Source organism: Prionailurus viverrinus, chromosome D1, assembly GCF_022837055.1.
Source record: "Prionailurus viverrinus isolate Anna chromosome D1, UM_Priviv_1.0, whole genome shotgun sequence".
NCBI classification, from domain to species: domain Eukaryota; kingdom Metazoa; phylum Chordata; class Mammalia; order Carnivora; family Felidae; genus Prionailurus; species Prionailurus viverrinus.
Window position 1 is genome coordinate 21923295 of NC_062570.1, and position 25050 is coordinate 21948344.

The 25050-nt window shown below is 48.2% G+C and overlaps 1 protein-coding gene and 1 long non-coding RNA gene across 2 annotated transcripts; one reads left to right on the forward strand and one right to left on the reverse strand.

Annotated features, from left to right (window-relative positions):
- Positions 1 to 5794: 5794 nt before the first annotated feature.
- Positions 5795 to 12271, reverse strand: LOC125176978 (uncharacterized). Its single transcript, XR_007156439.1, has 3 exons — positions 10934 to 12271; positions 10724 to 10805; positions 5795 to 7064 (listed from the first exon to the last, which is right to left on the reverse strand). It is a non-coding gene; the product is annotated as an uncharacterized LOC125176978 (long non-coding RNA).
- Positions 12272 to 18348: 6077 nt separating this feature from the next.
- On the forward strand, positions 18349 to 25029 carry NRGN (neurogranin). Its single transcript, XM_047878968.1, has 4 exons — positions 18349 to 18507; positions 23265 to 23491; positions 23764 to 23781; positions 24177 to 25029. Exons 1-2 carry the CDS (start codon positions 18493 to 18495, stop codon positions 23484 to 23486), a joined length of 237 nt encoding a protein of 78 aa, XP_047734924.1. The 5' UTR covers positions 18349 to 18492; the 3' UTR covers positions 23487 to 23491; positions 23764 to 23781; positions 24177 to 25029.
- The last annotated feature ends 21 nt before the right edge of the window (positions 25030 to 25050 follow it).

Here is a 25050-nt window from a genome sequence, read left to right on the forward strand (position 1 = left end):
GCCACATGGACCACTCTGGGAGTCAGGGAGCCAGGATTCCAGAGTTCTGTTCCAAGATCTACCACACTTGGATCTGTCCCCTTGAGCAAATCGCCCACACCTCCCATTTTCCCCCATGTAACCTTGACAGAAGGATGATCTTCCTCCCATTTCCCACTGAGAGGCCGCCAGGGGAATGCCTATAGCACTGGAGCTGTGTGGCACTCTGAGTGACATCCTTTTGTCTCCAACCCCCAGCCAACGCCTCTCACCTTTGGGTGCTCACTTTTCCATGGTACTCCACAAGGGTTGTGCTCCCCCCTCCCCCCCCCCCCCCCCCCCGCCATTGGTCTCTCCAATGCCTTTAGACTTATTTGATGCACCTCAGACCTTTTTCCCCCAGGGCCCCAGTAAGGTTATCACGGCTTCTAATTATCTAGTTATGTACAAACGATTGCCAACAGCAGCTTTGACTTAAAATGGAAAGAGTCTTGGCCTGGCGAGCTGTTTCCTAGCACCACTTCTGCCACTAATTAGATCTGTCTTGGGAAAGTCACTTACCTCTCTGGAACTCGGTTTCTTCATTTTTAACAGAAGGGGATCGAGCCAGATGTCTCTAAGAGTTCTTTGCAGTTTCCTGATTTTGATCCCCTTACCTAGGAACCGGATCCTCTTTTACAGGTATCCTCCACTTTCTGAAAGTTCGCCTTCCACCACTTGGCTTTTACCAAAGACATATCATAGCACCTGTTTTCGCTAACTGAAAGAAATCCAAAGAGGATTTTCGCTTTTATGACAAAAGGCCAAAAGCGAAAATAGTGTTGCGTGTTTGTTCCAAAGAGGCAGTGCACGCATCCGTGCCCCCAAACAGTGAGCGCGACCCCACCAGAGCTTTGACATGTGTCTGCGAGCAGCTAGCTTTATCTTGATTTATTTTGTGCACCCGTCAGCAAGATGTGTCCTAAGGTATCAGAAAGTCCTAAGAGAGGTTATTTTTGGGGTCTGCTACTGCTAAAAAATGTTCCGTATAAATTAACATGTAATTGCTTCTTTGCAATTTATACCATTTTGTACCATTTCGATTTAGGAATGGTTTCTTAGGAAAGCTCTACTTTTGGATAGCGGGGGAAACCTTACTTCCTTTTTTTTCATAACCTTAGGAATGACAAGACTCCGTGGCCTGATTGAAACAAACACACAGAAAGAGGCACACAAATCCAGGCCCTTCCTCAGTCACGCACCTAGTTAGTCCTCTAGCGTCAGGCTCTGAGAAGCACCGGTTCCAACCACTGCCATGGTCTATCTCCCCTACCCTTGCACCTGCTCCCCAGCACCTCTGCCCCCATCCAGTTCCTGGAGAGTTTCTTCTGTGCAGCAGGTGCCCACCAGACAGCCACTCCATGACATTAGAGGACGAAGCTGTAAGAGGAGACTTGCCCCTTGCCCAGCCATCTGCATCCCAGCCTTGGGACAGCTCTGCTCTGCTCCACACGCCCTGCGTGGGTTGGCTCCTGTTGCTAGGAGAACCTGACCATTTGCATTTCCTGCTGTTTTTATTTTAGATTAGCAGCCGCACTGCTGCAGGAACACAGGGTATTTTAAGAAAGACAGAAAAGGGAAGGGTGAGGGGAGCACCTCGCATGGGACCTCCTTCCCAAAGGCGTCCAAAACACTCAGAAGCCACCCATCCCAGACCCAGGCCCCATCCAGGCCTCTTTCTTGTGCTTCCCGGAACAGCACCATCTCCCAGTGCTGACACCTTTACAAGCATTGTCAAGCTATCCGGGAGCAAAACAACAGTCTTCTTCTTCTATGCCTAAAAGATTAGGCCATGTAACTCAACCTAACACACACAGAGCACCAGTGTCCCCATCTTAGATGAAAACCTCCAGATTCTGGTTCAGTCAGTTAAGCATCTGACTCTTGATTTCGGCTCAGGTCATGTCATGATCACACGGGCTCTGTGCCTGTAGTGCGGTGCCTGCTTGAGATTCTCTCTCTCCCTCTCCCTGTGCCCCTCCTCCACTTTCACATGCATGTGCTCTCTCTCTTTCAAAATAAATAAACATGAAAAAAATTTTAAGCCACTTCTAGATTCCTATAAGGATTTCCAACTCTGTCAAGACACCTCATCTCCAAGGATGGCTTATGTTTCCTCCTTTCCCTTGCCACTTCTCTCCAGGCCTGCCTTAAAGATGGAGGCTTGGCTTTTCCTTCAAGACCTCACAGAAATCAGTGTTACCTTCTCTTTTAGGGTTCCCAAACCCAATTCCAATGGGGGGGGGGGGGAGATCACACACACACACACACACACACACACACAATGCCAAGCAATTCTCAGATAGCCTGCTGGTGTCTGAGAATTCCACTCAATTCTGATGCTAACTACCCAGAGATAACATCAGATTCCACAGGTTAAGGGTTCAGTCCTACAGGACTGTCCCCCATCCCCCACTTAAGATAACAGTCACAAGCCCCAGGCTGTTACTTTTGCTTCTGGCCCACCAGCTACAGATTGGAGGCTCCAATGACCTCATCCCTAGGTTTGATTAATTTGCTAGAGCAGCTTACAGAACCCATGGAAACACTTACATTTACCAGTTTATTACAGGATATGATAAAGGATGCAAATCAACAGCCAAATGAAGGATGCAGAGTGAGATCCTGAACAAAGGAGCTTTGTCCTCAAGGAGCTCAGGGCTCTGCTAGGTTGCATGTGGAATCATTCTGGTTCCCCAAGCATGGAAGCTCACCTAAAAAGAACCAAAACATTGTCTTCTTGGGTTTTTATGGAGGCTTCATTACATAGTCATGATTGACTAAGTATTGCCTATTGGCCAATTCAACCTCCAGCCCCTCTCTACTCCCAGAGGTTAGAGGAGGGAGATGAAAGTTCCAAGCCTTTAATCACAGGTTGGTCCTCCTGGCAACCAGCCCCCGCCATTAGGTGGGGTCCAAAAGTCACTTGCATTTATAACGAGACACCGTTTCACCTCATGGCTCTGAAATGTTTTCAGAAACTGTGGATGAAGACTAAATACAGCTGATAAATACATTTTAGTGATGTGAATGACCAAAGATGTATCATATCTTATGTATCATATCTTATATGATATATATATATCATATGAGATATATAGCTTACAAATCATTGATTTATAAATGTAAATTAATTTATAAATCATATATGTGTGTATATATATGTGTGTGTGTGTGTGTGTGTGTGTATATATATATATATATACATATATATATATATATCTTATAAATCATTATATTGAACCTTCCCAGATCCCCTTTTGTTCAATTAATCTCTCCCTCCCAGTTCTAAAAACACCTGCATCTCATCACCACGATTTGTTTCGGATCATTAATCTATCCTTCTGTCTTGCCCACGAGAGTGTTGAACTCCTAGAAGGCGGTGTCTTTGCAATTTTTGTTTTTCAATCCCCTTCTTACTGCTAGAATATTTGCTCACAATAGATGTTCATTAACACTTTTAAAATTTGTTCAGCCCCGTCAGGCATGTATTGAGCCCTACCAGGACTTACACACCATAAGTAATCCCGAAACATTCTCTATCATTTAGGAGCTCTTGTCCCCGGGGAGGAAGACAAGAAAACAGTTTTAAACAATGTGATGAATGTTGTAATAAAAGTATGTCCAGAATTGCAAGAAGTTTCCTGAGGCAGGGGTAAGGGTGGGGTGGAAAATGAGCAAGAAAAATCAGGAACGGTTTCATGGAGCTTACTCTTGAAGAGGGATTAACATCCACCATGGGTTGGCCACTTCAATCAGGAAGAGCTCAGGTAAAGGTTCAAAGACCAAAAAAAAAAAAAAAAGATTGAATTGAATATACAACCCAGGTGCTTGACAAGTGGGATCTCAGGCTGGAATCCACCTCTCTGACACTCACTCCGCTGATCCATCCCTGATTAGCATCTTTCCTCAAGAAATAACAATGTCCTCCCTCTCCTCAGCCACCTATTCCAGGCTGTGGGGAGCAAAATGCTGCCAGAAAGAAGATAATTATGAGACACCAAACAAAGCTGTTCCTAAACACATACCACAAAGCCCCCTGTGGAGCCACATTCCTCAGTGGGTGCTTGCTTGAACAAGCGCCCATTTAGTTAGCCTCCTTTCAACTAGCCATCTTTGCCAGAGGCTCACCCTACCAATCTCGCTTGGTAGGACCAGCCTCTGAAGACCAACTGTCAACTCACGAGGGGATGAGAGGACTCTGTGTGAACAAAGCAGGCACCCAGACGCTCAGCCTCTTTAGGCAGCTCTGTCTGGGCAGTGGGCATGCAACCTTTGGACAGATGGCAAAATCTCCTCCGCCAAATCCGCGATTCTTGACCTTTAGTGAGACAGAGACTGCAGCAGAAATTCCTAGTTGTCTGCCATCCTCTCCTTTTCCTTATTAACAGAAACACTGACTTTATGTGAACTCAGCCGAAAGGCCCTACTTCGCAGCCTCTCCTGCAGGTGGGTATGGACGTAAGATGGAGGTGAATAGCTTCCTAACAGGGGGACAGAAAAAGGGAGTGGATCTTTTTGGCCCCCCTCTGCCCACCCCCTCCTCTCTTCCACTTCCTGCCCAGAAGATAGATGTTCATCTAAGTCTATCTAGTAGGCATCTTGGGCTATGAGGTGACCTCAAAGGTGGGTACCACATGCTGAGGATGATTCTACAGCTCTGACAGAAATTCACTACTGTCCCCAAAAAGCTGTTTGTGTGTGTATACACAGTTTTGCAAACGATTTCCAGGGTTTGGGGAGCCTTGACGCCAATGCATTGGACCCCAGGTTAAAAGAACCTTGCTTTAGACATGTGGGGAGAGCCCGCTCTACCGTGGCTGCTTGGATTATTCCCGTTCCAGTGGGGGGAACCTAGGATTGTGTTGTGACCATGTCCTCTAATAACCTGACAAGCCGTCTACTTCCCTCTCCAATTCCAGCACCAGTACCTCCCCTGCCTCATTCCTCTTAGGGGTTTTAACGCAGGGCCACCCATCTCTCCCTACCTCCCCTTCTTCCGCCTCCCCACCTATTCTCCCTGGGCTGCCAATCCCACTCCAAAGTCACTTTATACCAGGAAGGAAATTAGCATTTGTGTTGGGACAAAAAGTGACACTGCTCAGCTCTCCTTGTCATTCTGCTCTTAATTAATATTTAACCTCAGAGATTGTGTAGCAGACGGAAGTGGCTGACGGGAGAACACAGCCAGAGCCCGGTCTCCTTCTCAACACTGCCTCCCCTACTCCCAGCTTCCCTCCCTGTGCCTCGGGGCCCAGAGGGCCCAAGGGAAAGTGCCGAGGAGTGGTACTGGACACCCCTGAGTCCTTCGATTGTACTTTATGGATGTGCTCTCTCGGATCTCTTGTGTAAACAACCCTTCTGCAACAAAATGGGAGCTGCTGGAACTCAGAACTGACTCCCAGTGCCCAGAGCTAGACCCAGGGCCTAGCCTGCCCAAAAGACTAAGAGACTGGCAAGGGGGAAAGAAAAGCAATGCAAATGTGCCCCTCAACAGATTCCATTTAATGCACTATTTTTAGTTGCCTTCAATCCCTCGGGGTTGTCAGGGCGGTTGCAGCCCCCCTCCCCCGGGGAGAGGAAATGACAGGCATTATTACCCAGCCCAGAACACTGGTGCAGTGCGTGGTGGGGGGGGGGGGGGGGGGGGGCGGGGAGGTGCTGCCTTGCCAGCTCCAAAATTGGGGAGCTTAACTTCCAACGGGAAATTGAGGACACCAGGAAAGATCAGGCCACACACAGGAGGCCCACAGGACCCCCTCCTCTGTCCCCAGCCAGCATGCCAGACCATCCCCAAATACACGTCCACTGGGCCCAGACCAGGAGTGTGGGAGTCTCCTCAGTCCCCAAGTGTCTCGAAAACTAGGTTATACAACATCCCTCACTGCCAAGTTCTTTCTTCTCTCTAATCTTAGCCCTGCCTTCGGTCTAAGCCCATTTCCCCTTGCTCTGAATGCAGAGGCAAAGAAGGACAGCTGGTCACCATCCCCCAGCAAGGGAGCCCTTCTTTGTCCTGAAGAAAACGATTCCATTTCCTCTGGGCCTTCTGTTCTCCCACCTGAGTCATAACCTTGCCACACACGTCATGTTTTTTAGCTGATCTCCTTGTTACTCTTCTAACCCTGCTCCGATTATATCTCCAGCTTCCTCCCTGGCCCGTGATCAGACACTGGACCCTCGCCAGGGAGCCCCTGAAGATCAATTTACCGCATACTGTCTCAGAGAAGTTTGCTAAATTGACTTTGTTATCTTCCCTCTCCATAAGACTAAACTCTGTTACAGATTTCATCCTCTGCTTCTGGAACCTCCCTCACCCTCCTCTGCACCCAGCTAAGTGCAAAGCTTATAAGAAGCAGCACATACATTTTCATTGCATTTAGGTTTAAATGAGATGCACATATAACATTTTTCGGCAAAGTAGTTATCGTTTACTTTGTAAATTATACAGTGGCATCTAAGTGGTAGCTCTTACTATTGCTGTGCATGCCAGACCCCTGGAGAGTGCTTGTTTTTTTAACCAGAGCATTGCAAACCACAGCATTATATTATATTCATTCAACCAATAAACACTGATCGAATTTCTACTGCATTTCAGGCACTAGGCTAGATCCTGAGACATCAGAATCAAAGACCAAGTTCTGATTCCACGGGCATTCACAGCCTTTGAGGAAGATAAGATGTAAACAATTACTGAGTAGTGTGGTAACTGCTGATAAAGCACACACATGTCCCAGGGGATATACAGAAGGAAGGACTGATCACAACTCTTTACTCTCTATGATTCCACCTTGCTGGGCCTTGGTGTGACCATGCATATGACTGCCAGCATCCCGTCCAAGGGTTGGCCTGGTCTCTGTTATCCAGAAGTATTTGTAGCAATGTGAGCACATACCCAAGAAGGGCAGTGCAGAACCGTTCCACAGAATTTGGTATAAGGACGCATAGAGAGAGATGGTCTCTTTCTTTTGTAGTTTGGGGTCTTGTCTGCAGCCTTCTCACCAATCCGAGGGTAAATCTAACCCAGAGAGACTCTGAGGGAAGCACTGCTGAGAAATGGAAAGGAAAACAGAGTTCTGTAACACCATTCTAAGCCCCTGAGTCCAGCCATGCCAACTCAATCAAGTGACCCCCTAAATCCTTGTTTTTGTTTCAGCTAGCAACTCCAGAGGAAGTAAAAGCCTGGAAAGAGCCTGCAGTACCAAGAGATGGGGGTTCCTGGGGGGTGGTTGAAGGGTAGAAGGCGGCTTCCATGTGTGCAAACAGGGTAATTTGTTTTCTTTCTTTCTTTCTTTCTTTTTTGTATTTTTATTTAATTTATTTCTTTTTAATTTACATCCGAGTTAGTTAGCATATAGCGCAACAATGATTTCAGGAGTAGACTCCTTAATGCCCCTTACCCATTTAGCCCATCCCCCCTCCCACAACCCCTCCAGTAACCCTCTATTTGTTCTCCATGTTTAAGAGTCTCTTATGTTTTGCCCCCCTCCCTCTTTTTATATTATTTTTGCTTCCCTTCCCTTATGTTCATCTGTTTTGTATCTTAAAGTCCTCATATGCATGAAGTCATATGATATTTGTCTGGGTAATTTGTTTTAATGGCTCCATGACTCTAAGATATATAGATTGAGGAGAAACTCAACTAGGGAGGAGAGGTGGTCAGGTGATGGAATCTCTTTGGAGATAAACAGACTCGAGTGGAATCGCAGCTCTGTTGCCTACCCGCCGTGTGACCTTGTTCAAGGTACTTAACCTCTCTGTTTCCCCATATATTCCTTGTCTATAAAACATGGATAATAGTAATTGCTTCACTGGACTATTATGAGCATTTCCTGACTTAATGGACTGAAATAGACCTACGGTATGCAGTCAGCCTGGTCGGGAACAACTCACTTTTGTGGAATGGCTCTTCCCCACTCCGACCGAACTTCTGGAGGGCACCACCAATCATATAATCCAGCTGGCCACATGGCTGTGCCACAGGCTGGGTCAATTATAGCACTTCATTCTCCCAGCCATAGGGATTGACGTGGGGATGGGCATGTCACTGAGGTATGACCGAATCAGAGGCCTCTCCTGGGAACTTTTTAATTATTATTAACAACGTTGGGATTGAGGAATGATATTTCCTCTTTGGTTTCAAGGCTATAATGGTTTAAGTTCAAAGGTGCCTGCAGCCATAGTTCCAGCCATGTGAGGATGGCAGCATTGTGCAGAAAGAAACAAAGAGAAGAAATTAAAAGGGAAGAGGGTGCTATTAATATTTTATATTCCTGGATTTGGTTGTTCCTGAAGCTCCACCTGTGTCCTTGCAGTGAAGTGATGCTTTTTTTAATGTAAATTGGGTTTCTATCCCTTACAACCAAGAGGATCTTGGTTAATACAGCATGTGATGTCCTTCGTATGAAGCAGATGGCACATAATAAACACTCAAAAAAAATATTTGGCACAGAAAGTGCTCCAAGGAAAACGGTTTGAGACCTTCCAGACTTATGAAATCTTTAGTTTAAGGTCAATTCAGGAGTCCTGGCATGGATATACTGGTATACAACAATAATAAGTGCCCTTCCAGTATCCCAGAGGCTTCTGCTGATAGGTACAAAGCATTCCATTGTAGTGGTTAAAAGTCATGCCCATTTTAAAGGAGGCAACCTTCGTTAGCCAAAGGACTGATAGAGAATCTTTGTCCTAGGGATAGCTAATTAACCCTTCAGAATATCAGCCCGATGAGACAGGCAACTTCATGTGGACTACCAGCACCGTCTGCAGGAATGATGGATGGGAGTAGCGTGTCCTGAAAAGAGCTCTGAGGTCTGTACAAACAGAGATTCTGGACGAATATCTACTCTTCTTTGAATCTATCTCTTTCCAGAGATAACCTTGGAGAGTTTTATTTTTACTGAAAGAAGTGGGAACTTGCTTCATTGGGGGGTCTGATATGGTGGATCCCAATTCCCTTGAATAAATTTTTTTAAGTTTATTTATTTATTTTGAGAGAGAGGGTGATAGCATGAGCAGGGGAGGGGCAGGGAGAGAGGAGAGAGTGAGAATCCCAAGCAGGCTCCGCAATGCCAGCGTGAAGCCCAATGTGGGGCTCAAACCCACGAACTATGAGATCATGACCTGAGCCAAAGTGAGACGCTTTGAGCCACCCAGGCGCCCCTATCTGGAATAAGTTTATATGTTAATGACTCGTCCTTACCAAACTAAACCAGTGGTCTGTTGGGTGGATGAAGATCAGCCTGTCTCCGCCATTTATAAGGAATTAAGGATCTATCACCTATAACTTTTTAAAAACCAATATAGATCAGACATCTGGCTAGAGATAAAATGCCCAAACCCATCCAGTCCTCATCTATCTCTGGATTCTTGTCTCTGTCCTAAAGGAATTTTCCTTAATTGTCAGTAATTCTAATTATAGCCAACCCACGCACCATTCATGGGACCACTGAGAGAGGGTGATGTGATAGCAATGTCAACAAGCCAGGGACAAAGGCTTTGAGCGTGACTACAGGAACTATAAATGGTCACTTAGAATCCTACAATGGTTCCTTTAATTAAGCAGAGGCGATCTAGGGCAACCAATTAGGAAGTCAAGCTGTACAGGATCTCATACCACTTGTGTCTGAATTACTAGCTATTTTAACTTAGAATTTTCAGGTCTGTCATCAAAGAATCCCTGGAAATAACTTGCACATGCAGTCCCTGTCTTGTCAGTGATAGGCGTCTTGATCTGCACTTGAACCTTTCTTGTATTATTATGTCATCTTAGGGATTCATTTGTGTAAACCTTATAGAAAGTTTGAATGATGACGGCTTAAATATAAAGGAGGGTCTTTTTTTACTTCGTGATTTCAGTATTTGACTTGCTGCATGGTGGAAAGATAGTGGATGTAGCTCCAGACTTCAGGTCTGTATTTAAGGCAGAAAGAAGGGGGCTGGTGGTGCCAGCTGCCTCTGCCTCCTCCTCTCGGGAAAGCAAAAGCTTTCCCAGAGGATTTCTCAGCAGAAATTTGCTTATATCTTATTGGCCATATCTGGGTCTTGTGACCAGCCCTAGCTGTCATAAAAGCTGAAGTGGGAACAGACTTAGACTGATTATGGCACCATGTCAGGTCCGGACCCATGACTGCTCGCAACAAAATCGCAGTTCTGTTAGCAAGCAAGAAGCGGAAATGCGTAGATATTGGCTAGGAAGCCAATAGTATCTGCCATGATGGTTTTCGTAAGATCTATACACATCCTCACATAGTTTCCCAAATGTGGAACTTTCCTGCTGTTATGATCTGACATATGTTTAGCAAATCATAACATAGCATAACTCCATGACGCTGTTCCCAGTAGAACAACAAACGTTCTTTTTTAAGGACCAGGCTTTATACTCTTTTGCTTCTGAGGAATATCTACGACACAGGATTGTGTCTACAGTATAGACCTTTGACTCTGTCTTCTGCATATATGTGAACACTGAATACAGACAGAAAGACTACTTAAACACCTTAAGGCTTTAAGGTCAAAAGGACAGGGTAGTTTTACCTGGCATGCCTTCTATCTAAACAGCAGGAACATTTCCACTAACAAACAGCCCAGTCCCAAAACAGCTCATGTTCCAGCACTCTCCACTCACCCCACTCCAACACACAATCCCACGGCAGGCAAAGCAAAAATAACAGAAGTATATCAACCCCAAATAACTACCAGTGCTTACCTCGTTAAACTCAAATGCTCCATCCAAATTACAGAATAACAAAAGCTTGTAGTTAATAATCCCTTACTTTCAGTGCTTCCATCTGACCAAAAAAGAAAAAAATTCAAACAAAACAAACATCACTTTCCAAGGTTAGAGGCAGCGTTAAGCTGGGTAGAACTACTCCCCTCCCCCCATTTTTACATAGGGAAAGATATTTGAATTAATTACCATATTCTTGTGTCATCCAGTTCCAGGGGTGTGTGATGTGTCTTTCATTTTGGGTGGTACCTTTAAGGAAGCTTTCTCTTGCAGATAGATGGCCTGCCACCCCGGCTTTACAATGGCTGAATTCCAGTATCTGTTTCCCCATATCTTGGCCATATTGGATGACAGTCTGCTAGGGCAATTCTGTCAATTCTCCTTCCTTTTGAAGTTTAGAGTAAGACACCTTTCCATTCCAACATATACTGCTCTCACAGAAGTTCATACGGAAATGCAGTAGAAGATGATTGTTGGTAACACCATCTCAAGCCATATGCCTCATCTGTATTGGCTTAAGGAAAGTGATAGGTGGTAAGCCCTTAATTCCTTATAAATGACAGTGGCAGACTGGTTTCATCTACTGACCAGGCCACTGGTTTGGCCTGGTAGGCAGAAAATATTAATACATAAACTTGTTCAAGGCAATTGGAATCAGTCATGGTCAGACCACCCAATTAAACTTCCTCCTCTAAAAAATACAAAACAAAACTCTCCAAGGTTAGCAATGGGAAAAGAATCTCAAAATGGAACAGGGCAGCAAGACCACAAAGCTGGACTCTGATCCCCTGAGAGCCACCTTCCTTGTAACATGCCTCACTAATGGCTGTTGCCACCAAGTTGGCTGTTCCACCATGGGCTCTCTGGTCTGAGACTGAGTATATAACTCCTCCTTAAATGCCCCCCTTTCATAACTAAGACAAAGTTGAAATGCTTAGCCCAGATGAAAGAAATAATAAGACAGAAATAGAAACATTAAACTCAAACTGCTTTATAGGCATGGCTCCTTCCCAAGATCTTAGGTCCCTGTCATGCTTCATCTGCCATGCTGTTCCCAGAAATGGTCCACTTCTGCGTGCACTTCCAAGGAACACATGGGTCTGTGTCTCAGCTCCTCAGAATGGCAGGCCTAAGACTGAATCTCAGAGAGATGAAGAGTTGACTGTGTATATAAGGCCCACCTACTAAGTTCTTGCTGAAGACATACCTGGCCTCTAACAGAATCTCACTGCAGATTAGATCATACATGATCACAGATACATGCACTTTTTTTTTTTACCTCTTGTTTCCTTTTGAAGTATTATTCATTCACCCCCTTATTCATTCAATCGTTCAAAAAATATTTACTGAGTCCACTCTGTCCCAGACATTGCGCTAAGACTACAGGGATAAAGAAAACAGCTCTAATCTCTTTCCTTATGGAGCTTCCAGGCTAAGGAACACATGCTTTAAAAATAGGCATTAAAAGGGGCGCCTGGGGGGCTCAGTCCGTTGAGCGTCCGACTTCGGCTCAGGTCACGATCTCGCGGTCCGTGAGTTCGAGCCCTGCGTCGGGCTCTGGGCTGCCGGCTCAGAGCCAGGAGCCGGCTTCCGATTCTGTGTCTCCCTCTCTCTCTGCCCCTCCCCCGTTCATGCTCTGTCTCTCTCTGTCTCAAAAATAAATAAACGTTAAAAAAAAATTAAAAAAATATAAAATTAAATAAAAAAATAAATAAAATAAAAATAGGCATTAAAGTGTAGTATGTTTCAAGGACACACACTTAAATATTTATGAATGAAATGATGATGGGGGAACCATAAAGAAAATAGGTTAAATGAGTTTGGTGATGAGATGAGAATTGTTGAACATAGGTAACAGGTACAGTGGGATTCAATATATATTACTTAACTTTTGCAAGAGTTTAAATTTTCTAAAATAAGACAAAAGGTTAAAAAAAAAAAAAAAAGAAGACTGCATTGGTAGATGCTGAATGAATGAGAGCCATGGCCAGTGGATCCAGATCAAATGAACTACTCCGAGCTCTCAGATTAGACAATGTCAACACGAAGAAGTGTGAGGCTGGCATACTGACCGCATACACAGACTCCAAGAGATGCTCATTCTCGACAACAGGAAGAGGGTCTCCATCTCCTGGATAAGAGTTTCTTTCTGCCCTGAGGTAGAAAATGACAGTGAGAATGACCTGAACCCCACTTGACTCATTCCTGGTAGAACCAAGAATTTCTTTTATCTGAATGTCTGGCTGAACTACACCAGAAAAGGGTCTATAAGTGGACTAAAGAAGAAGTAAGAATTATGCCTCATGTGAGTCTTTTTTTTTAAATGTTTGTTTGTTTGTTTGTTTGTTTGTTTGTTTTGAGAGAGAGAGAAAGAGACAGAAAAACAGAGCATGAGCAGGGGAGGGGCAGAAAGAGAGGGAGACACAGAATCTGAAGCAGGCTCCAGCGTCTGAGCTGTCAGTACAGAGCCTGGTGCAGGGGCTGGAACCCACGAACCCTGAGGTCATGACCTGAGCTGAAGTCGGACGCTTAACTGCCTCAGCCACCCAGGTGCCCCACATGTAAGCCTTTTTATAAAAATTAATTAAAACAGGCATTTGTCTGGACCAAAATTGAGATGGTTATTAGGCTTGCGCTAGAGTTTGGCATCAAAATATTATCAAGATGGTTGTTCCCTTGTTATAAGAATGATTGTGTAGGTCCCATGTTTACAGATGGGATGTGGCAGCCCAGAAGGTACAACACATTGCTCAGCCATCACTAGCTGTTATTCATAAGGAAAGGTGGGGAAGCAAACCGAGGAAAGGGAAGCGAAAGGGAACAAAACCAGTAGATGTTTAGGGCAATGCAGGAACGGGGAGTAAACTACATCCAGGACTTTGAACTACATAGGCCCAGAGAACAAGGGGGGCAGGGGTGGGGTAGGCAGGAGACAGATTCGTACCACACCAGTAGAAGCAAAGGGCAAGCGTGTGTGCAAGCACCAGGAACAGCAGGGCTGCAGAGGGGGCACAAGCACACATTTGGTGTGCACCTGCCGGTCCTGGAGTGCTTCGATATGTTGCCATAGATAAAACCAGGGCACCAAACTTCAGACATAAAACCTTGTGTGGGGGGAAAGTTATTGCGATTGCTGTCCTCAGGGCCTTTCTGGACTGGGGTAGCAGAAGCACAGTGACACTAAATGCAGTGCAAGTCTCACAACATCTTCTCCTGCCTAAGATGTCTTTCTGCCCATTTCCAGCCTCCTCTTCCAGGAAGCCTTCCTGGATCATCCAAATTCTCAATCATTTCTCCCATAACACTTACCGTCTGCATCATTCATTTGACATCCATCATTTATTACTTTAGGAGATATAAATATATCTCATACACACACACATATACACACATCTATAGCTATACATCTATACACGTATACCTGCACACATATACATAATGTACTTTTATCATCAGGCTATAAAATCCAAGAGAGAAGAGACTATATCTGATCTGCTAACCACTATAATCCCGTCCATGTAGCCCAGTACAAGGGCCGGAGATGAGAGCAGTTCAGAGGTGAAAACACAGAATTCAAAGTTAGAACTCCTACCTTTTAGTCCTGGTTCTGCAGTTCACCAGAGGTCTCATTCTGGACAAGTCATTTAACCTTTCTAGGCCTTACTTTGTCCTCAGAAAAAGAGGTTAAAAAATACTAATACCTCTTCACACAGTTCTCAGGAGCAGCAAATTAAATCGTGAATTTGGAAGCACTTTGTAAAGCACTATCCAGATTTAGGATAATGTTATTATTCTGCTCTGAGTTTTGATCTAGATTCTTCCATTTAATGGCGATATAACCTTGGGTAAGTTCTTCAATCCCTTTGCTTCTTCATCTATAAATTGGAACTACAATGACTAAGTTGTAGGATTGTTATAAGAATTAAATGAAACCACCTATATAACGCGGCTAGCACGGCACATGGCATCTAGGACTCACTCACAAGTGTTGGGTCCTTCCCCATCTTTCCAAGTATATTAGACCTTCTGTGTTGTGCCCCTAATAGTGCCCTGCACACAACAGAAGTGCAAGGAGTATTTCCTCTTCTTGATAAAGCTGCTAATGATAATGGTGCCGCTGATGGTTGATAATGACTATTGGTGAAGACCACTTAATGATCAGCTAATGATCAGCAAAGCTGATTTGAATGCACCTTGAGCCATGTACTCCCCACCCCCCCCCCGACCTCTCCTTTAGGACATGTGGGGTGAGGGTGGGAGGAGGCCTCCAGTCTGGCAGAGGCCCCTTTAAAAATGTACCCGGGCTCCTCCTCTGCCAACCAAGTTGCTAAAAATACTACTACAGCAAAAGCTGAAATATTTGCAGAGAAAACTGAATTTCCTGCTACCCCCACCCCCTCCATTCAAATGGGTGAAATCCTGACCTAAGAAGCCCCCAGATCATCTCCACTGAAGGCACAGGCCTCCTACTTTCCACCCCCATCTTACCACGGAGTCCCTCTGTGGGCTTAAGCTGGGATATGATGTTCAGAAAGTGCCCACTCCAAGGAAGGGAAGCCACAAGTATTGGCAAATAGCTTGCCATGTGTCTTGGCTTTTCTCTCTGCTTATGAGGACCAAGTCTCTCCAAATCCCCCACCATCTGTCCCCAGATGGATCTGTATTGGACCCCGGAAGCTTCCCACTAATCCATCTCTTTTCTTTTGTCTAAAATCTCTTCCTTTGCTGGCCTCAGCTTCTATTTCGTGCCCCCCCCCACCTCCATGCTCCCTGTTAGAAACAGCCCACCTCACCCCCATGCCCCAGCTCCCTCTCTAACCTGGCCTTCCGGAGCACATCTCATTTCCAGGCCTGCAGTCCCTCTCCTTCAAGAGCTGTGGGGGCCGCCGAAAATAGAGAAGAGTTTATGAAATTCGAAGAGTCAAGGAGGACAGACAGGGCCCACATCCGGCTGGTAAATAGGTGGCACCCCAAAAGATGACCTTGGCACCCAGGTCCTAAGCCCAGGCAGGCACTAGGGTCTTCCGGCACTGCTCCGCCAAGCTCTCAAGCTTTGCAGAGTGAGGCAGCCTGCTCCTCAAAGCAGCCAGACCCAGGCCTTCCACACAGCTCCTGTCCCTTCTCTGAGCTCATCTATTCGAAAGAAAGGCAGAGGCTCAGAGTTCCAGCCAGCCCGTCTTGCTGACAAACTCTGGCCACCTAGTCCAAAAGAGGAACCCCTTACCAAAAAGAATCATGTGCCCTCGATGCATGATAGTGAAGGGGTCCACTTCTGTGCATATCTTTGGATGGCAGTGGATGGCAATGTGCCCACAGCATGTATCTCTGTGGATGTGTGAACAGTGTGTGTTTCTGTGCCTCTGGGTCGGGGTGTGTGTCATTTAAATGAGGCTGTACGCGGTGCTGCTCCTGCCTCTGGATTATTTGAGTCTGTCTTTGATTCCCGTCCTTGCCTTTCTCTGTCTACCTTTTCCTTACCTCAGAGACTGCCCATCCCCCAGGGCAAGCACAGTGGCCAGTTCCGCGTAGGCGCCTCAAGTGGGCTGTTGATGAAATGCTTGTTTTGCGGATGGAACTGACAGTTGCCATTTCTGCTCTTCCACCGCCGCCAGTGTTCAGAGACGCCCTCACCCCACACAAGGGCGTCTTAGGAAGAGGGAAGGGCTGGGCTGCCTGTGTGGGAGTTTAGGGGGGGCATGTTGTAAAGATACTCCCCCCCCTCCAGCTCTGACCAGCAGGAAGAAGGGCCCAGAGGCAGCGCAGCCTGCAGAGGGATGTTGCCTAGCAACTTGGGAGACTTTACTGCAAACTCGCTAAATCCCGAATTCCTCGGCTCTAATTTGGGAAGAGAAAAGCACAGAGTCCAGGCCTGATACCCATTCTATCCCCAATTTCCTCCTTCCCTTTCCCCTCTGGATTCTGAATTTGAAGTTCAACAAGAGCTGGCACAAACCAAGGCCCCAGATGTGCCCGTGATTTAGGCAAGGGACTGAGTTCCAGGACATCCTGCCATTTGGTGGAGGTGGGGGGGATCGAGGATGTGCCAGAGACAGATTGGGGAACAGATTTTCAGTTACAAGGGTGGGTGGGTCCCAAACATGCTGGGAGAGACACCCCTATGCCCCAAACCCTGGAATCCCGGCCAGCTTCCAGCTCGGTTTGGGAGCCTAAGCTGACTAACCCCATTCCCATCATGAGTGGCCACCAGAATTTCCCTCCCACTCATTTTCCCTTTGGCAAACAGAGCCTGTAGCCCAAACATTCAGGTAGGAAGGAAAGCGTGCAACAGCTATGCTATGACTGGCCAGTGGCTGTGGATTCACTGCAGTGCTGTTTTAAGATCCCCTCTCCCAACCAGAACCACAGGGCATTTTCCCCTCCTTGCCCGCCTCAGTTATTGAGCCTGAGCAACAGCCACCCTTTCTTTCCTTCCCTCCTCTGGGAGCTTAGCTGAGAAAGACTTTCTACTTTCCTCCGAGATGGCCCACTCTATCCATTTAACAAGCCACACTGCCAGCTCCAGTACCCTGACTGGCTAGGGGACACTGGCCACCACAATCCAGTCAGGCTGCTGCTCCACAATTCTCCTCCCCCATCTCCTTTTCCCAGCCTCTCACAAAAGCCCACATCCTTCCTCCACCACAGACCCCAAAAGACAACGATTTTTTTTATATTTCCCAATACTAGGGTTTAGGGTATTTTTCTTCCTCCCAGGCAAGGTGAGAGTGGCATTTTTGTTTTATTCTGAAGCAAGATACCAAGAGGTTAGGGAGATTCTAGTATGGGAAGGGAAGGATGTTTCTCTGAAGCCAGTATCTATGCATAAATATATACATTAGATAGATGATGGATGATTGATAGGTGATAGATAGATAGATAAGGATGTAATGCAACATCTCGGATAGGGTGACTACCCCTGTGTCATACATCTGCATGCACACGTCTGCGTGTGTGTACAAGTTCTGTGCAATTATTTTTGTACGTTGTGTCTGTAGAATCTGTTGAAGAAGTGCACATTTTAGTGAGCCCGGGCAGTATCATATATGCACATGTGGGGCTTGTGAGCTTTTGTGTTTATGTGTGCTCATCCCCAGGTTATGTATCAACAGCTTTCTTGATTCCCTAGCAGAGTGATGATGGGACTTTTTAAACGCACGTCTTAGGGGGTTTTTTTATGAGGACTGGCGGGGGTGAGGGGAGGAGGAGTTAGAGCGAGCCATATTTGGGACTCTAGCTAAGTTGTGCAAGTGTGGGGAGGTGGGTGAGAGGTGCGTGGTTTTCTACATATGGGTGGGAGAGGTGTTGTGCCCAGATGTGAGTGTATTTGTGCCCGGGTAGTCGGGGGCCTCCTTCTGCCCGCGGCGGCATACATCTGCCTGGCAGTCTGCCGCCTCAGCAAACAAGGGGGTTGAGCTTGAGAAGCTGGGGTGTGTAGGAGGAATGGATGGAAGTGTGTAGGCGGAGGGGTTGGGGCTGGAGGGGGAGGGAGGCGGAGGGAGCAGAGAGGGGGCGTGGTCCTCCCTGCAATATCCCCGCCCGCCCTGCCCAAGGCTTATCCTGATTGGCTTCTCGACCGAAGGGCTCAGGTTACATTCGCGAGCAGAGCGGAGCGCGGGAGAGAGGACCCGAGAGCAGAGCGGCTGTTTCGACGCTGGTCAGCGGGCGCCCCAAGGCCCCAGAGTCCCCACCCAGACCCCACCCCTGCCCTGCGCCAGCCTGTGCCCCAGCCAAGGACCCCCAACACCAGCATGGACTGCTGCACCGTAAGTTAGAGGGCCGGGGGGACCGGCACTCTGCCTGATCTGGAGCAAGGGGTCCCCAAGAACCCCCCCCCCCCAGAGGGAGAGTAAGGGATGGAAGTGCATTTGAGGGTGCAGAAGACCCAAGAGCCATAGGGGTGCCTGCTGAGACGTGGGTGGTGGGTGGTGGAAGGCACTCGCCTGACTTGGAGCCCTAGGGAAAATGCTCCCCAACTCGCGGGGGCGTCTGGGCGCCCAGCCGCCAGGCAGCCTAGGTTGGACTGGGAACCCGGCAGGGCTCTGCAGCAAGGAAGCTGCAGGTTAGACGAGAAGAAGAACTTCCTCCAGAGAGGCGCTGTAAACTGTAGCGAAGCTGCGGCGACTCCTTTCGGTATCCTTTCCCCCTGGCTTTTGCCCTCGCCCCGTTCCCCATCCCACTGCCACCGCCGTGGGTGGGCAGACGGGATGATCTCCATGACCCTCGTGCACTGTACAGAGCAGGATGGGACAGTCGTTCATATCGGTTAGCTCAGTAATGATGATGGGCAGCAGAGAGCCTAGTCAGTTGGTTCTGGGGAGGGGTTGGCCCGTCCCCCAACGCCTTCTAGCCCTGGAAGGGGGCTGGGTGAAATGACCGCGAGAGAGCCCTGCTGGCGAGGGAAGGAAGTGTCTGCAGTTTGTCAGCGCCCACGGAGACCTGGATGCTGCAAGTGCCTAATGCCAAAGTAGGTTGCTGTTAAGGTGACTTGGGTATGAAGGCGCCCGGCACAGGACCTGGCTCCCTGCACACTAGAGGAATACAGTGATCATGCGTATATAAAATGTGTTTATTTTTTTTTAATTTTTAATTATTATTTATTTTTAGCCCCTATCTATGGAGAAAGACCACTCCAAAGCCCTTGCCTTCTCTGTCATTCAGTCAACCCGGCTAATTATAAGGTTATGACTTTGCCTGCCCCCCACCCTCCACACTACGGCTTACAAAGAAAAAAAAAAAAGTGAGGTTTGGAAGGAAAGAATAGCCCAGTTTATAAGAGGTGAGACTTCGTACCAAGAGGCAGAAAGAACTTAGGGACAAATTGTTGTGATAGTTATTATGATTTAATAATATCAGTAATATTTGTCACTTTGTGAATGTTTGCCATGTGCCTGACTTTATATTTAATCATCCCAACAACCCTGTGAGGCCCTGTCCTAGATCGGCAGAGCTAAAGGACTGAGCAGGAGGCAGCCCGATTGTCAAACTGTGCAGAGGGCAAGAAAAGGGAGAAGAGGTGACAGGGGCAGAGGGCTGGGACAGGGCTGGAACTGGGCACCTTCCTACTTCATCTCCATTATGTGGAGGTGGACTCCTAGCTGGAAGGGAGCTGGGACATGGAGAGAACAGAGTGCATCTGGGGTCTAGAGGCAGGGCCCTCTTTTTTTTTTTTATTTTTTTTATTTTTTATTTTTTTTAAGTAAGCTCTATGCCCAAGTGAGGCTTGCATTCACAACCCCCTCAAGATCAAGAATCGCATGTTCTACCCACTGAGCCAGCCAGGCACCCCAAGGCAGGAAGGACTCTCTTCATCTTTCATTCTGGGGCTCTCCTTGCTGACCATCTGACCTGGTGTTTGGGAAACACTTAATCCTGCCTTATTTCCTTCTTACTCCTTGGTAAGGAGGCTCAGACAGAAATGAGAAGAAAACCTGCCTCTTTTTTTAAGAGGCAGTGCTGTCGATTCAGATGTACCAGTTGCTGATTTACATAGTCACATATATGTGCCTTTCCTACATTCACTTAATATGAAAAGGCAAAGACATTTTTTTGGATCCCACTCCTTTCTTTCGCTTGGTCTAGTTGAACTTAGAGGTCTAGCTGAACTCATAGAAATAATTACCTGTCCTGAGGCAGTCATTAACAGCCAGGCTTCTGAATCCCATCACAATTTGTTAGCTCTGCTGGCCTCTGCTAAGTTACAAAATGTCTCTGAGGCTGTTTTTTGACCTCTGAAATGGGGATTCAGTGAGGTAATGTGTGCGAAGCACTTAGCCTAGGGCCTGGCATACAATAAGCATTAGGAAGGGATAATTCTTAAAGCTTTTAGGATTTGGGACCTAAAGAAGAATTTATTCATCTAGGCTAAATTCCACTGGTGGCTGAAGAAACTGAGACCCTCAGGGGTGAAGGGATATGCCCACTTGGGACCAGAAGCCTTGGCCCCTGTTTTAGCCACTAGTGCACTTTCCACCTCCAGTTCCTACAGAGCTCTCAGGCACACATCATCAGATCTTGGCTTTAGAAGGCACCAGCCCAGGAACCATGACGCTTCCCAGATTCCTTTTACTCTCTCTAGCAGTTCTGCCCTGAGAATTCAGCTGGAGTGAGAGGAGGCTGATTGGGGGAGGAACAGTGCGTTGGGTGGCTTTTCCTCTTGTTCCAGGTTTCCATTCTATATCCAGCTGGGGTGGGTAGAGACAGCAGGTTGGCCTTAACATGACTGGGGGAAGGTACTCCTTCCTCCACAGCTACTGGCCAAAGAGAGGTGGGTCAGGAATGGGTTTATGTTGTTGTTGTTGTTGTTGTTGTGATCATTGTCCTCTGTTGAGGAGACACTTCACTGTTGCCTAAGGATATCCCAAGAGAGGCCTGAGCTCTAAGAATCAAGGAGCCCAAAAGAGTTGTTTCTGATGACAAGTGGAGACTAAGATGTCAGAGAGAGAGCGCTAGACCTGCAGAAGACAAAAAGAGTGTCAGTCCCCTCCACAACCACACTGGCTTCTGGATAACTCCTTTTAACTGCATTTAAATCAATCGTGGGCATCTTGAGCACAAATTGCAAAACTCTGAAACCCAGGAAATGACAACAGCATTGTGAAGCATGATGAGCGGAAGCCATTTTTAAAATAGTAATAGTCCTTAGGGGAGAGAAAAAAAAGGACAATTCTTAGAAGCCAGAGGGCCAAAGCAAAAGCAAAATGCCTTTTTAACTCCATAGTAACTATCTGCATCCCAACCCACATTCATGCTGTAATGTTAACCAACAAAGGGGCACAGGGACGGAGGCCCTCTCCATTCCAGAGCTTTACCTCTAAAATCAATGCCATCTATGGGGTGCCTGGGTGGCGCAGTCGGTTAAGCGTCCGACTTCAGCCAGGTCACGATCTCGCGGTCCGGGAGTTCGAGCCCTGCGTCGGGCTCTGGGCTGATGGCTCAGAGCCTGGAGCCTGTTTCTGATTCTGTGTTTCCCTCTCTCTCTGCCCCTCCCCCGTTCATGCTCTGTCTCTCTCTGTCCCAAAAATAAATTAACGTTGAAAAAAAAAAATTTTTTTTTTAAATAAAATCAATGCCATCTATTCCCTAACCCTTTCCACTGTCAGATAGGGCAGGTTATGGGAGACAGAAACCTGAGGCATAGGGGTGGATGTGATTATTATAGGCGGAACCATATGAAATAGTTTTTATATGACCACTTTCGGCCTACAGAAACAACTATTTCACATAAACTTACTAATTAAAAGAATCATAGTAATAGATACTATACATTGAGTGACTAGATTGTGCCAGAAACTTTATGTGTATCATGGGGTTTATTGTTCCTCACAACCCACAGAGGTAGATGTTATATCCTGATTTCAGATGAAGGAGCTGATATAAGACATTAGATAACTTGTCCCAAACCACACAGGTAGCAAGTGGTAGAGCTCAGGTCATTTTCTTGATGGCCTCTGCTGATTTTTATGGAATAGGGGTTAAAAATATACTCTGGACTCTGACATACAAGGGTCTAAATCATAGATACCATCTAAATCATAGTAACCATCTGTATCACCTCATGTAAGGTTTATAAACACTTAAGTCATCTGTTTTAGTAGGGGTAAACTAGGATAATAATAAAAGGTGCGTCATAGCTTTGCCAGGACTAAATAAAATAATGTCTGTAAAACACTGTGTTACTGTGCCTGGAACAAGGGAAGTGCTTAATGGGTAGCTATTGTCATAATTCCTCTCTTCTGGAGCACACAAGGCTAAGGGCTACTTGCTCCTACTCATCTTTCCTTTGCCTTTTTTTGGAGTGAAGCCTTCTCAGCTTCTTCCAGACCATCTCCTCTCTTCTGTGTTTGAGTGCCTCCTGGGGAACTTTAGAAAAGAAGAGTCCATGGCAAAGCAGTCTCTGGGCCTCTAGCCCTAGGGAGAAGGAGGCTGACTCCAGGGGCTAGCCCCACTCTCACCCTACTTCCAGCACTGAGTCCTGGTGTGATTTTACTCAGGGAAGGGACCAGCCTGATTCTTCTACACCCTGTCCAAGGGAATCCTGGACTCCTGCAAGGAGCCTTTCTGAGCCGGAGGCACCCTCTGAGGACAAGGGGAGGGGCAGTCACGTCCAACAGTCCCTCTCATTGTTTATTTTGCTCCTCCCAGCCCACCAGCCAGCAGTTCTGCAGCTCCTCAGCCCTGCTGATGGTGAAGGACCCTTCCCTCAGGGCTATCTGGCTGTCTTGTACCCCGTCCCACCGTGCACGTCTCTTTCCCGAGTTGGGAATAGGGCCGTGGCCACCTGACCCCCTGACCCTTCCCTTTTGCTTGCCGTTCCCTAGGAGGGACACACACACACACACACACACACACACGCACAGCCCTTCCTCAGCCCTTCTCGACGCGCCCGCAGCTCCCCTCTCTGCGCTTCCCACTCGTGCGTCTCCCTCGTCTCAGCCCCGCAAGGCTCTACTCCTACCCTATCCTCGCGCGGGGTCTCGGCCCAGTCACCCCACAAGTACCCCCTGCCCCACCCCGCCCCCAGGAGAGCGCGTGCTCCAAGCCGGACGACGACATTCTAGACATCCCGCTGGACGATCCTGGCGCCAACGCGGCCGCTGCCAAAATCCAGGCGAGTTTCCGGGGCCACATGGCAAGGAAGAAGATAAAGAGCGGAGAGCGCGGCCGGAAGGGCCCGGGCCACGGGGGAACGGGCGGAGCTGGGGGCGCCCGGGGAGGCGCGGGCGGCGGCCCCAGCGGAGACTAGGCCAGGTGAGGCGGGCGGGGCGCGGCGGGCCGCAGGGTTCCCCTTTCCCAAGCCCGGGACCTGCTGCGAGCGGCCCCGCTCCCCACCCCCCACCCCGGGAAAGAGTGCGGACTCAGGGCGTGCAGCGGGTGGAGAGGTGGAGAGGGAGCTAAGGGTGGGGGACTTACCCCCGGGACGTGAGGTGGGTGGCTGGGAGGAGGCTGAAGGTGCTGCGGGCTCCGAGAGCTCACCTGTTCCTCTCTCTCCTCCCTCCCTCTTGCCCGGCCCTGGACCGAAGAACTGAGCATTTTCAAAGGTAATGAATACGACTCGGAAGCGGGTGGGAGGCCTGAGTGGGAGAAAAGGACCCAATCGTCCACCCTTCCCTCTGCCCGCCCTCACCCCCTCCCAGCCTGAGGGTTTCCTGATCCATCTGGACGCCTGAGGCTGCGACAGGGACACACCTGGACCTATACAGAACCGCAGCCACCCCCATTTGGCTGCACAAACCCGGCCTGAGGCTATGAACACAATGAGGCGCACGCACGCACTGGCCGCGGGCTTATTTCAGCTCAGTGACTCGGGTTGGGGGTTCTGGGTGACTGGGGTCCCCTGGCCCTTCCCGCCCTTTTGTCCTGGTTCGGAAAGGGAGAAGGAAAAAGGAGAGGAAGCACCGGGGAGGGCAGGTGCTCAGACCTTCTCTGTCCTCAGTTGCCAGGAGAGACGGATGGCGCGTCCCCTTCGCAGTGATGAGACTTCCCTGCCGTGTTTGTGATCCTCTCCTTTCCACCAACCTGCCAGCTTCAGGAGCCCTCCCTGCGTCCCCAGAGACTCCCACTCCCAGGCAGGCTCCATCGAGGAGTCGCTAAGTCTGTGCCCTTTTAGTTAGTCCTCCAGTCTAGAATGGTCCCCATTCGCCCTTTCTTCCCACCCTAGCCCCAAACCCTGCGCTCCCACATCTTCCTTCTTTTGCTTCTCGCCCACCTCCGCCAGCACCCCGCATGCAGCTCTGCCTCCGCAGTCTCCGCGCACTTCCCTGCGCGCACTGCGGGGGGCGCCCTAAGCGTCGCCCAAGTATACTCACTTAAAAAAAAAAAAAAAAACACCAGTCCTTTCGTTCTGTGCGCAGCTGAAGGGGGCGCTCTGCGTCTCTGTGCTGTTCGCGCCCCAGCCTAGCCCCAGAATTTTGGCTCTGGGGCGAGGAGAGAGGGGAAGAGGGTTTTCATGGTGCCGGATGCCTCTTGCTCTGATCGTAAGGGAAGTACCTATTTCGCACCTATAACCCCACGCCTGCCTGTAATCTGCTTCCCCTCCCCACCCCCCCAGCGCACCCCGAGAGCCGCCTCTCCAGCTCTCACCTTGTTTATGCAAACGCCGAGCGCCTGGGAGGCTCGGTAGGAGGAGTCTGCCGCGGCCCCGCCCCCGCCCCTGCTAGCCCTGCCCCCGCCGGGCTCCTGGGGTTGTGGCCCGAAGGATTTTTATCTCCGTGTGTGCATGTGACCGTGCTGGGTTGGAATGTGAACAATAAAGAGGAATGTCCAAGTATTCAGAGGGTGCCAGAGGGGAGGGGGTTTGGGTGCACAAG